This window comes from Belonocnema kinseyi, chromosome 4, assembly GCF_010883055.1.
Source record: "Belonocnema kinseyi isolate 2016_QV_RU_SX_M_011 chromosome 4, B_treatae_v1, whole genome shotgun sequence".
NCBI lineage: Eukaryota > Metazoa > Arthropoda > Insecta > Hymenoptera > Cynipidae > Belonocnema > Belonocnema kinseyi.
This window is the reverse complement of record NC_046660.1, coordinates 86,897,729-86,911,063: the sequence shown is the minus strand read 5'-3', so window position 1 is coordinate 86,911,063 and position 13,335 is coordinate 86,897,729. Positions and strand designations below refer to the sequence as shown.

Here is a 13,335-nt window from a genome sequence, read left to right as displayed (position 1 = left end):
TCAAAAAGCATGAAAGAGGGAGCTCTTCTTAATATTTTGACACCAAAATCATGTCGATACACCCTACCGACTGCGAGTAAAGCCACCCACGCTTTAACTTGATAGACTGTAGGGGGTAGGGGCGTTGTCGAAGTCAAAAACTGTGTGAGTCACAAGTCATACAGTTGCGAGACTATTTTAACAGCAAACGAAGTGTTGCGCTTTACAGTACCATCTGTCAAGAAGACCTTGAATACAGGCCCTTAAATTTGTCCTCAGATGGGGCCTTGAATATCAAGGCAGAAACCATAGAGGAATTAAAAATACAATGGAGGCAGAAAGCCATCCATGGCGACCACCCCAACACGTTGGATCAAAATGAAGTGGATAGTGAGGCATCTAATATTTGGCTAAGAAAGGGTGTTCTGTATCCAGAGACGGAAGGATTCGTCATTGCAATATAAGACAAGGTTGTCAGCACCAGGAATTATCGCAAACACGTGTTACATCAATACGTGGTTGACCGGTGCCGATTATGTGGAGATACCAACGAATCCATCGAGCACATTATTGATGGCTGTCGCATAATGGCTCAGAGAGAATATACGCACAGACATAATTATGTAGAGAGCATTATACATCAACAACTTGCCTTAAACCTAGGACTCTTAAAAGAATGGATGCCCTTCTATAGATACATCCCAATGCCCGTTTTAGAAAGCAAAGATTACATTTTATTTTAGGATGTTACTATCCACACAGATCATTACATCCGGGCCAATCGACCTGACATCGTGATGCGAGAAAAAAAAAGGAAGAGTCTGCTTCATCGACATTGCTTGTCCGCTTAACCGAAATTTGCAGTCAACCTATACAACCAAGATCCACAAGTATAGCGAGGTTAGGCATGAAGTAAAGACCATATGGAGGAATGAGAATCATGCATCTATTCATCCCATTGTGATTTCGGGGACAGACAATGTGCACGCAAGATTCACTGAACATCTTGAACATTTAGGAGTCCGTAGGGTATTGGCAGCAGCTCAGAAGGTGGTTTTATTAAACACCTGTCGCATTGTAAGAAACTTTCTTGATCATCAGGAAGCGAGCGACTACAAACCCGTGGAGTGGCAGATGGTAGCTCTAAGAAAGCATCCAGAGGTGACTGTTGTCACCTCTAACGCTCGTGGCCGCTCGTAATTATATACCTATAATATTATCGCAGGAGGTTTCAACCACCGTATTAAATTACTCAGTTGGTTAGAAGCTCGGACTTCACCTCAGAGGTCCGGGGTTCGATCTCTGAGCCGGTACCTCTGGAAATTTCTCTATGTACCTTTACCGACCTTCTGGTGGCTCGGAACCCACCTTAAGCTGTAGTTCCCTCCATCGTCTACTTGACTGCAACCCAGTCCGTCAATGATGGGGTAAAACCCAGGCTTTGTCCAATACATCGGGGCACACTGCTCTCATCAGATCACTTGATTGCATTATAAAAATGCGTCCGTGACTGATGATATATACCGAGACAGCTCCGTGCGAAATAATCAAAAATAAAATCCAACTCTAACCAAAAATACCTTCGACATGTTGGGCAGTAACCATCTTAAGCCTGTGACAAAAATTAATAATAATAATAATAAAATAATAACTCTAAGAAAGCATCCAAAGGTGACTGTTGTCACCTCCAACGCTCGTGGCCGCTCGTAATTGTATACAGGGTGGCCACTATTTTTTTCTCCCGGTTTTCTCTCGGTTCTCCCGGTAGAAATTCGTGATTTCTCTCAATTTAAAAAATATATATGTGACATGCGCCGAACAAAGGGGGCTTACACTGAAAAGTGAAATTTTCCAGGACGAGCGGTTGAAGTCGACTCGATAGACCGGACTTTTATGAGAAAGGGAAGACTCACGAAATTTTCGCTCTCCACTTACCACTAAATTCTCACAGAAGGAGATAGGTCGTAGACGCAGCTCACGGACGGGGTATAAATGAGGCGCCTTGATAATATGGTGAGCGGTGGGAGATGTTTCACGGAATCTCGAGCCAAAGCTCTATTACTCGGGTACCCAACAACTCAATTATTAGCAATAATAATGCTCAGATATTTTTTCCGATGGTTTAATTAAAAAGAGCAGCTCAAAAACTATCGAAATTTGTAAAAACCTTGAACTCGATTTTTTTAGAGTAAGACCCCTTTCTTCGGCGCACGTCACATATACTGCTGTTGCGAAAAGTGCCATTTTTTCACGTATGAGCAATTATAATAAGGAGGATGAGAAAAGTGTAATGCCTCATGAAGGAAAATGCAAAGCTTAGCACAACATATTTATACGCAAAGTATTTTAATAGTATAATATTTTATATTATTTTAATCTTATATTTCTATTTAGGAACATAACTTATGATCATTAGGGAGAGCCCTATAAATATAAAATCACAGATTATTACAACTTTAACTAACTTAGAAGATTATAGATTCAGGTAACTTTTTAAAAAAAATTTTAATTTTTCAAGTTTGTTTACTAAAATTTTAGCATTAGGCAGTCTATATATATATATATAAAATCGTGTGACAACTAACAAGGTCACCTTTCAGAGAGGTGTCTTCTCCCGGTTCTCCCGATTCGATGGCCACCCTGGTATACCTACAATATCATCGCAGAAGGCTTCAACCATCGTATTAAATTATTTGAATTGACTTATAACATTCTAATCTCATTAGTCATTTGACTTAGTCCGTGGCTATGATGTATAACTGGGTTTACCCGAGTAGGAGTTTAGTAAAAGTACTGAAATAAAAATAATAATAAGAATGGTAAAAGTGAGTAAGAGTGATGAGTGAACAATATTTTTAAAATGCTGTAGATTAGAGATATGCTAAAGTTAACGCTCTGTTCTCCTTAAAATAAATTAATGAATACGGGCTAGCACAGAGTGTCATGATTACGCCTACCCTGTTAGTAGTACTAAATTCCAGTACCGACCAGTACATATGCCAGTGAAGGAGCCAGTACCTACCAACAGTACAGGGCCAGCACTGGAAATCCAGTGCAGAACACATCTATCATACCTGACATATGCCAGTACTGCGCCGGCCTTAGCTGCCTGTACTGCGTCTTAACTGTCTGCCAGTCCTACTCATGCAGTCGCTGCAAGTAATTCGCCAGTAATCCGGTACCAGTACGAGACCAGCGCTAAGGGATCAGTGCAGAACATTGTTATCATCCCATACATATGACAGTACTGCGCCAGCACTGGCTGCCTGTACTGTGCCGCCACTGCCAGCCAGTACTGCGTCTGCACTGGCTTCCAGTACCCACTGCCAGTAACGGGCCAGCACTGGGGGTCCAGTGCAGAACATTATTATCAGCCCAGATATATACCAATACGGCGCCAGTATCAGCAAGTACGAGAGCAGTACCGCTCCCGTTTTGGATTTCTTATTGCGTTATCATAAGAAATATGAAGATTTGCAAACTATGTAAGATATATTATTTGGAATTTGCACAAAAATAATGTTAGATATTAAGCTAATGTATTAGGCTAAGTTAATAAATTCTGAATGAACTGGTCCCTTCGACTTTTATACCTCGTAATAATTAATTATTGAGCATGACCCTCTTGAGGTTCGCAATATTCCCACGCAATATCTATAGTTACACTTCATTAATTTACTGCACTTTAATTTTTGATTGAATTAAGATACTCACTCCATGCCCCTACAATTGTAATAATATATACATATTCTATTTTTAATACAATATAAAAATATGTATTTTAAATATAGATTTTTTAATACCAAACTGGTATTAGGAAAAAAAGAGGGGTTTGCATTTGAAAAGAACTGATTAAAGTGTCGCCTGAGATGTTAAGTTTGTATAAAATTATGCAACTTGGCAACAACTACAGTCTCTTGTAACTATTTCAAGTCTGAAAGACGCTGGACCAGACCCCAATTTTCAGAATTTAGGCAAGAAGGTATGTATTTACACATAAAAAGAATATTAAGTACCAAATTTATATGTATAGATAAATTATTTTAAACATTTAAGGAAATAAGAATTTGTAGGATTAATGGTAAATAGATGAGAGTTGAAAATTATTTATAACAATTTCATTTTACTTGGATACGAATTATAAATTATTTATTTGAATATTATGGTAACTTATTCTTTGGATTTACAAAATTAACATTTAAAAATAAGAAATTTGACAGTGCGATCTGACATTTTTATTAATTATATCCTACTTAAAGAACTACATTTTTTATCTGCGTAAATAAACCATCTGAAAAATATAATAAGTAATTAAATTAAAGGCTCCTCAAATACTTTGATGATTTTTAGACAATAATAAATTAAATAAGAAAACTTGAAATTACTTTTTTACCAAGTAAATGTGTATTAATAAATGTTAAAAATCCGCAACTATAGGAAATGTAAAGAACTTTTACATTTAAAAGAAGAAATGCTGTTAAATTTTATTTTAATAAATTACCTACAAACATAATTGAAATTAACCACTCTTCATACACTTTATTATTGGGACAAAGTTGGTACATCCATCGATTACTCAAGCTATTTTTTATGTCAATTTCTCAAACAGATACAGGATTCCAAAATTCAAATCAAAACTACGTTAGATGCTAACACCTCTTGTCAGTATCATTACTATCAATTTTCAATTATTGTTTATTTTTAATTAATATAATTTATGAATTCATTCAGCAGTTTTTATAAATATTTAAAGATTTACATAATGACCACTTTTCAGTATGTTAATAGTTCACGAAATGTTGTCAGTGAATTTCTAGAACTCTGTCCATGGTAAAAAAGGAATTACTACAACGCAAGCATTTCCGGTGAAATTCATAAAATGACGTTCTCATTATTTTTTTTAATTCGCAAAAACCCACTTTTGGGAAAGCTCTTTTAATGAAAATTAGCCATGTTTATATTTTTTACAAATTGAAATTTAACCACTGAACGCAATAAAGCAATGTATCCAGGGTCAATTCTTCTTTATATTCTATAACATTTGCTTCCTAATAGTACTTTATCCTTTTTATTACATGGATATTTAAATCAAAAATAGTAGGATACCTATTAGAATTTTTCATTTTTAAATTTTTGAAATTGCACCCCTTCCTCTACCTTCAAATTTGGTTCCTTTTGTTGAAAAAACAATTTCATAATATTTCTTTTATTTAAAAAAAAAATGCTCAGAGTTTGCACTAGTTGTTTTTAAGGACTAAAGATTAAATTTCATATTTTTCAAAATTTTTAAATTAAAAATTTGAGGCTAAAAATATCTGCGTCGCAAGACAAACTTGTGAACATTTTTTTTTAATAAAAGAAAAAATAGGACATTTAATCTCTCACCAAAAAGAACACTTAGAGGTTCGCGTTAAAAAATAAATAAATAAAATTAATAGTGGGCACCCTAATCAATACTTGGCTAATATAAATTCCTTCTTATAATTTTTATTTTAAAAACCAAAACAAACTGAGCCTTTCGCGGTACATTACAGTACACAAATTTTGACTTGTATCCAATTTACCAAAAATTGTATTCTAGCAGTAATTTTTCCATTCAACTTAATTTAGTTCCAATTAAATAGAACCAGCTGCTTTTCTCTAGCAGGCTATGTTAGAATAAAATTGGCACATATGAACTTATGTTAGAAGCACACTATTCAGCGAGTCGAAGCGCATGCGAACTTGATAGATAAGTAAAAATAAAAAAAATAGAAAAAAAATTGCGAGTGTTCAGATTACAAAAAAAAATATTGATTTCTCCATTTTTTAAGGAAAATCTCTCAAACTTGACATGGTCAGCTAATTTATTTGCAGAAAATATGCAGTGGTCAGTAACAGCCAAAATTTAAAAAAAAATCTAAGAATACTACTGCTTAAATTTGAAAATATGTTTAATTTCTTCATTTTTCAACGGAAGCCTCTCAAATTCAGCAAGATAAGCAAATTTATTTTCAGAAATTATACATTATAGCATAAACGTCAAAATTTTGAAAAATTCAAGATGGCGTGTTTTTTTTCATTCATAATTTTTGTTAATAAAGGTCATGCCCCTAAGTAAAATTTTGAAACTCCTAGGACACAATATTTGGCCCAAACCACCTTAACGACTATTTCTTTCATATGTTAACTAGTGTTTTCTCTACACCTCATTCTTAAAGGATTATCTCATTACTCGCTTTGTACAGCAGCCTTTTACCGCACATGACATGCAGGAATTTCATGTTAACCGCGTTAATTTTACTCTTATCCTTTTCTTGATAAGTCCACATCTTGCTACTGTACATCATCGTCAGTATAAATATAGATTTATGAATTGCACTTTTAACTTTATTTGATATATTATTACATGATAATGGGTCCTGCTCTACCGATAACCTTCTTACCTTCGTTCTTACCAATCAACTTATTCTATTCTCTCATCGTTTAGGACAATGTTGCATATTATTTTCTCACCGTTTCCTTCAAGCACCATATTTTTCGTTTTCTTCACGTTAATTTTGAGGGCCATGTTCTTCATGCTTGTATTCAGTTTGCTCAACGCATGCTCTGCAAGTCTTCGATTGACTCTGCTTCAAAAAACTTATCATCTTCGAATGCTGGTCCACGTACCCTGCCTGTCCTGATATTCACACCTGCTTCGTCGAAGAGGGCAATTCATATACACTTGTCAATGAATAGCCATAAAGATATAAGGGGTCGTCCATAAATTACGTAATCATAATAGGGGAGGGGGTATATGTATTATTACGAATAATTGCATGCGGGGGATATTGCTTGAGTGATTACGTATTCATTGGTTGAAGTTCCTATTTTCATAAATTTCTTATTGAGATGATAGCGCCAGTTGAATCGATCAAGGATGTCTGAAGAAATTTGAAATTATTCTTTTACTCTGCATTTTGAAAAGACAGTAAATTAATTTTTTTTATAACATTATGTGATTTTTGATATAATTGATTATATAATGCTCTATTTAAAATTTTAAATTGTCTTCTGAAATCCAACCATTGAACCGAGCGATGTTATTATTTTAGAGGTCTTAAAGATGATTGCGTAATCAAGGGGAGGGGGTCAATGAAATGATTATAGTTGATTACACCAGGGGGTTGGGGTCAAAAATGGGTGAAAAATTGATTACGTCATACATGGATGGCACCTAACGTATTCTTGTTTAACACCTTGAATGCTATTGAATCAGTTTGACCGTCTTCCGTTTAACTCTATCATATATTGTTTTTATTGCTTGTATGAACCTTCCATTGACCCCGTACTCTTTCAGGACTTCCCAAATTTTACTTCTATCCACCTTGTCCAAAGTTTTTTCTAGATCAACAAATTCACAGAAAACTTTTTTCTTTATTCTCAAACTTTTGTCTGTGATCTGTCTTAAGCTAAATATTTAATCCGTACATAATCTTCCTGGCAGAAATCCACTTTAGACTCCCCATATATTTTCTTCTGTTATTTTCATTACCCTACGAATGAGTATTTTTAAATATATTTTACCTACGGTACTCAATAAGCTGAAACCTTTGTAATTATTGCAGTTTCTTTTTTTTCTTTTCCTTTGTATATTGGTACAATAATCGTTTTTTTCAGTCATCTGGAACTTCTCTCATCTCAAAATATCAATTTATCAGTTCGTAAAACCTGTTAGGTATGCAATTGTCACCGTATTTAACCATTTCAGCGTTAAAACTGTCTACACCAGTCGCGTTACCTTTTTAACATTCTTAATTATACCCCTCACCTTCGAGGCATGGACTCTCTAAATTGTGTTTCTAACGTATCGTGTTCTATATTGCAGCTGGGATACCCTACAGCTTCACCTCTTTTTGTGTCCATAATCATTTTCAAGTCAACTTCTCTCCTCGTCGCTAAGGCCTGTGATTTTCAACTTTCTTTTATACTTCTACGCCTCTTTCTTTTCTTAAGCGGCTGCTTGAATTGTATCATTCCATCACGCATCACCAGACATTCTTCTTTCAACCGCAGTACCACACACTTCGGTCGCACTTCTAACAATGACATATTGGATCATAGTCGGTGCGCCTTGAAAAATTTAAAAAGTGTTTGCTAGGAGTAATATTAACCGATTCGGCTACAATTTGAAACAAATAATTTTTTGGTCATTGAAACGAAACCCGCTTCTGTGAGCTTCGAGCCTCCGGCACATGTTGCAAACTTCATGCTCATCAGCGATCACCTATTTTGCACACTTCTATCAGAAACAGCTATTCAGTGACTTCATTATACTTGTAACAACAAATCTGATTCAGACACTTTACAACAAAATGAAAGCAGAGGTCACTGTACCTGCAACCAGCCACGAACGTTTTTGTGTTCAACAACATACGTAAACGTGACAATTGAAAAGAGGTCGCATGCTTTTGGCACAGATCCACATAAACCACATTGAGTCTGTTACTCTAGAGCGTCAGCGATGGTGGAAAGCAGTCGACAGAAATAGAAAATGAATCTTGCGATTAAATCAGAAGCCGGTAGTTAGCTCCACGTGCTTTCGCTAGTGTGAGTTCAGCATCTCCTTGAGCTGGAGACTTTAAAAGTGCTTTGTTATCGGGAAAAATTATAAAATCTTAGCCCAAAAATGGCCCGGGTTCCAATAAGATCTTCCGTAAGAAGTCGAGATTCTTCCAGCACATCCACTGGTGTTGATCCTAGGGAAAAAATCAAGAATTATTGTCGTAAGGTGATTGCGTTTATGTTCACCCAGGTGGGTGTGGGTGGCCTTGTTGTTGGATATGCTTTGTTGGGAGCCACTGGGTTCAAAGTCATAGAGACTCAAGACGAATATCCACAAGTTTTGACTGTGAACATGCTGCGCAACAATTGTGCTTTTGAACTCTGGGAAGTAGCCAGAAAATTCAACATTCTTAATCACAGCGCCTATAACATGGACACAGACCGGATTCTTCGGACTTTTCAAGATAATTTCACTCAGGTGATCAAGGACGGGTACACTGGAAGATCTGTTCATGAGGTTTGATTATTGGTGCTCTACTTTTTCGTTGTAGTTCCTCAAATTTCCCTGAAGTTCATAGTTTACACATCGAAAAGCTATTTGTGATACAAGTGCAAAAAATAGGCGATTGCCGACAAGTGCGTAACTTGCAGCATGAGCCGTCCAAGAATGTGTGAAATAAAATGACAGTTTTAATTTTTTTTATTTTGCCAGTGTGTAAAATTACTTATCTCTGAAATGCGCATGCGCCAATATTATTCTCATACAGTCAGCAGGATGCATATCATTTAGAGGCAAGGAAGTCCTTATTTTTAAGTTAGGTGTAGCAAAAAAAGAATTTTCTTGAATTAAAGAAACTGTTACTTCAATAGACCGAATTCGTTTCAAATTGGGAGGGCTATGCATGCTGAAGTAACAGAATTATTTCAGAACAAAATATGTTGTTTTTAAGTGTTATTAGAGGACGCGTATTTTATAGATCACACGACACAATTTTTTTACTAATAATGCTTTTGAGAACCTTTAAAGTTGGTTACGCAGTTTATGGCAAATAGCTTGAAAACTAATTTTTTACAAAGTATTAAACAATTGTTTTGTTTTAAGGGAAATACATCACCGACTTTATTATTATTATTATTTTAGCGAAAATTTCAATAACAAAAAAACAAGACATAGGAAAGTTCTTACAAACTTATTTTTATAAGCTTTCAAGAGAAACAACTTTTCTTCTTTGATTTTCTCTTATATTTTTCCGTTATTAAAACAAATGCGAATTACCATCTTTTATAAATAGAAATCTAATTTGATTTTCTCCAAGACGCTGGCACAATTTTTTTAATAAATGCAGAATATTAGCATAACTTAGAAAAAATATTTTTAGTTTTTAAATTTTTGACGGATTTTGAAAGTGAATGAAAAAATCTATCCAGAACATTAACAAGAAAAGAAAAAGGAAGAAAATGTCAAATATCACTGTTGGTTTAGGTACTGCAACACTTTAAAAAGAAATTTAAAAAAAATTATATACATCATCTTGAAAAATTATAGTAACCATAACTTATTACTTATTATTAATTATTCCGTGGCTTCGATTTACTCAGCCCGATTTCAACTGAATTCGGTCAAAATAATTTTTTTTCGTCTAACCAAAAATAACTTCAAAATGCAGATAATCATTTTAAGAAAAAAAAAAATTTCATCAGAACAAAAAAACATTTCTTTGAATCAAAAGAAATTCGTTCGAATCAAAGAAACTTTTCTTTGATTGAGAGCCAAGGACTATTTTTCTTTGATTTAAAGAAGTTTTCTTTAAATCAAAGAATTTTATCTGACTTTAATTTGCAAATTATTATTGTTACATTGGTTCGAATGATGAGAGAATCGTCGATTACTTTAATAATGCCATAGTATCAGTGTACTTTTTGCACACAGAAAAAATTTTATCATTAAAAACCACTTAGTTCAAGAATAAGCTTAGAAGACAATATGATTGACAGGTGCATAAGCAAAAACCTTTTTTACTCTGACATCTTCTAGACAATTTTAGTCTGGAAGCTGTCAGAGTAAATAAAGTTTTTCCTTAAATAATTATCAATTGTATGATTCTCAGACATAAAACAAAAGATTAATTTTCATCCGAAAGTTTTTTTTTATAATTTTTTTAAAGAAGCAAAAAATTTTAAACTTACAGTTTTGTCTTGAAACTATATTGAATCAAATTACAAATTTTATTTCGGTATTCGAATTTAAGTTTCTGACAATTTTCTTACATTTTTCCAGTTACATCACTTAATTTATGCTAAGTAAAATTAACCACAAATAATAAAAATTATTTTCTAATTCAATCATCAACTGCTGGCAATGAAACTGAAAAGCGATTTTTTTTATTAAAAAAAAAAGTGATAAAACAATTTTTTTCAGAAAACGAACCTTATAGTAACATAATAACAATGTGATTTTGAGTAGATTCGGTAATGTTTCTAATTTTCAGCTTCAGTAACAAAAATAAAATTAACAAAAATTTACTGATTTTTTAAACGCATGCAACTCAAATAATATTAATTTTTTAAATTATTTTGACTATTTTTAACATTCCTAGTGAACCAGATGGCATAGAATGACTTATGACGGCACCACTAGTCTCGGGACTTAAAATTAATCGTAGCTCCATAATATTTATGCATAAATTAGTACTTTTGAAAATGTTGATTTATTTTATTTTTATTTTTTAAACGTTGCCTAAAAATACCAAGTTAAGGTAAAGCACACTAACCTAACCAAAAAATGTCGAAAAATTGCAAATATTTTTTGAAATCTAATACATTTTTATTAAAAATATCAACAATTTTTGACGAAAAAAATTATATAACAGAAAATTGTTTAGAATTGTAAATCTAATTCGAAATCTAATGATTTTTTGATTGCAAATTTTATTCGAACTATAGTGATTCTTGTTTTAAATACAGTTTTTAGTATAAATTGATCATGTAACCTGAAATTATTAACAAATTATAAAACTTTAAATTTCGGTTACAAATTTCAATTTCCGGTAAAAAACGCGAGAAAAAAGAAAAACGTAAACTGTTGAAAGAATTTCAATCTTTAAGATCTAATAATTTTGTGATAAAAATACATATTTCCGGTGTGAAACGATAGCATAACTTTACATTTGAAATTGCTTTTTTAAATTAATTTTTTTTTCTACATTTTTTAGTGAATAGAGAAAAAATTTTCAACCAACATGTTGAATTTTCAAGTCAAAAAGACAAATTTATTGTAAAACAGTTGATTAATTGAATTTTCATCCCAAAAGAGATTCGTTTGCACTAAAATGAATTAATTTTTGAATAAAAAAGGTCAATTTCCCACCAAATATTGAATAGTTTTATTTTCAGACAAAATTAATTTTGAACTAGAAAAGAAAACTAGTGTTTAACAAAATAGTTACATTTTTAATTAATGAAATGAATTCTTAACTAAAACTGAATCGTTCAATTTTTAGTTGAAAAAAAAAAATAATTTTCAACGAAATAGTTCAATTTTAACCAGAAAGATAAATTTTTAATCAAATCGTTGAACCTTCAAACCAAAAGATTATTTTCTTCCAAAAAGTAAAGACTTTGAACAAAATACAGAAAATTTCAACTTAAAATAGAAAAGTTAAATTTTTCATGGAGAATTTATCTTTTTTGATAGAGAGATTTAACGACATAATTAAATTAAGAGAAAAAAATTGCATCTAAGAAGATTGAATCTCTATCAAAAAAGATAAATATTCGATATAAAAATATAAGTTAAATTTTCAGTACAAAAAATTAATTTTCATTTAAAAAAAAATATATATAGTTTTTAACCAAGGAAATTAATTTTCAACAAAAAGATCATTTGTTAATCAAATATCTCACTTTCTAAAGGAATTTTTAAGCTAATAATGAGTTTTGAACCAAACTAATAAATTGTTAAGAAAAAAGATGAATTAGTTACCAAGAAGATTAACATTCTACCACAAAAGACAAAATGTTAACAGAATACAGGATTTTTCAACTGAACAAGATAAATTTTCAACCAAACATGGAAAAGTAAAATATATAATAACAATAATAATTTCTTAACAAAATAGTAAGATTTTGAAGAACAAAAAAGGTTTTTCACACTAAAATAATGAATCATCGAACAAAAAATTGAAGTTCTAACAAAGTACAGGGTTGGCCATTTAAAGTGGAAGCATTTGTTTCGAAAAAAAAACATTGAAAAAACAATCGTTTTGTTGTTCATTCAAATAGTCATTTATTTTCGTCCAAGGAGATTTGTTCCAACTACTTTTTAAAAATGATATCGCGCAAATGGGCACATTCTATTTTTATTTATTTATTACGACAATTGTTCCCAGGGCGACTGATATCAAAAAATGGCGATTCTGAATAGCCACTCAGATCGACCGATTTAACTTCACGTTTTATTTGTAGCCAACGTGATGGAAAACGCCGGAGAAGAGTCCATTTGTCCGTCACGGCCAAATGTACTCATTTGCCACGATATCATTTTCAAAAAGTAGAGGGAACAAATCTCCTTGAACTAAAATAAATGATTATCTAAATGAACAACAAAACGACTGTTTGAAAATTTTTTTTCAGAAACAAACGCTTCCACTTTAAATGGCCAAACCTGTAGTTCCACTTTAGACTGGGTAGTTTAATTTTGTACAAAAATATATGAATTCTCAAGAAAAATATACACGGTGTGCTTGAAGGCTGAAAAAGTTTGACTAAAATGGATATAAAATCTGCTAACGCAGAAAGTTTCTATATTGTTTAGACATTAAAAATCAGTTG

General features: G+C 32.6%; 2 protein-coding genes across 2 annotated transcripts in view; one reads left to right on the top strand and one right to left on the bottom strand.

The window, feature by feature from the left end:
• Positions 1 to 6,336: 6,336 nt before the first annotated feature.
• The window catches only part of LOC117171824, a 26,768-nt gene continuing 19,769 nt past the window's right edge, over positions 6,337 to 13,335 (bottom strand). The window contains exon 5 of the mRNA XM_033359453.1: positions 6,337 to 6,653. The gene's annotated coding sequence lies outside the window, so the exon portion shown is untranslated. The remainder of the gene's footprint in view (positions 6,654 to 13,335) is intronic.
• Positions 8,540 to 13,335, top strand: part of LOC117171821 (TWiK family of potassium channels protein 18) — a 6,445-nt gene continuing 1,649 nt past the window's right edge. Inside the window, exon 1 of the mRNA XM_033359450.1 lies at positions 8,540 to 9,022. Within this exon, the coding sequence (XP_033215341.1) occupies positions 8,630 to 9,022 (393 nt within the window). The 5' untranslated portion in view covers positions 8,540 to 8,629. The remainder of the gene's footprint in view (positions 9,023 to 13,335) is intronic.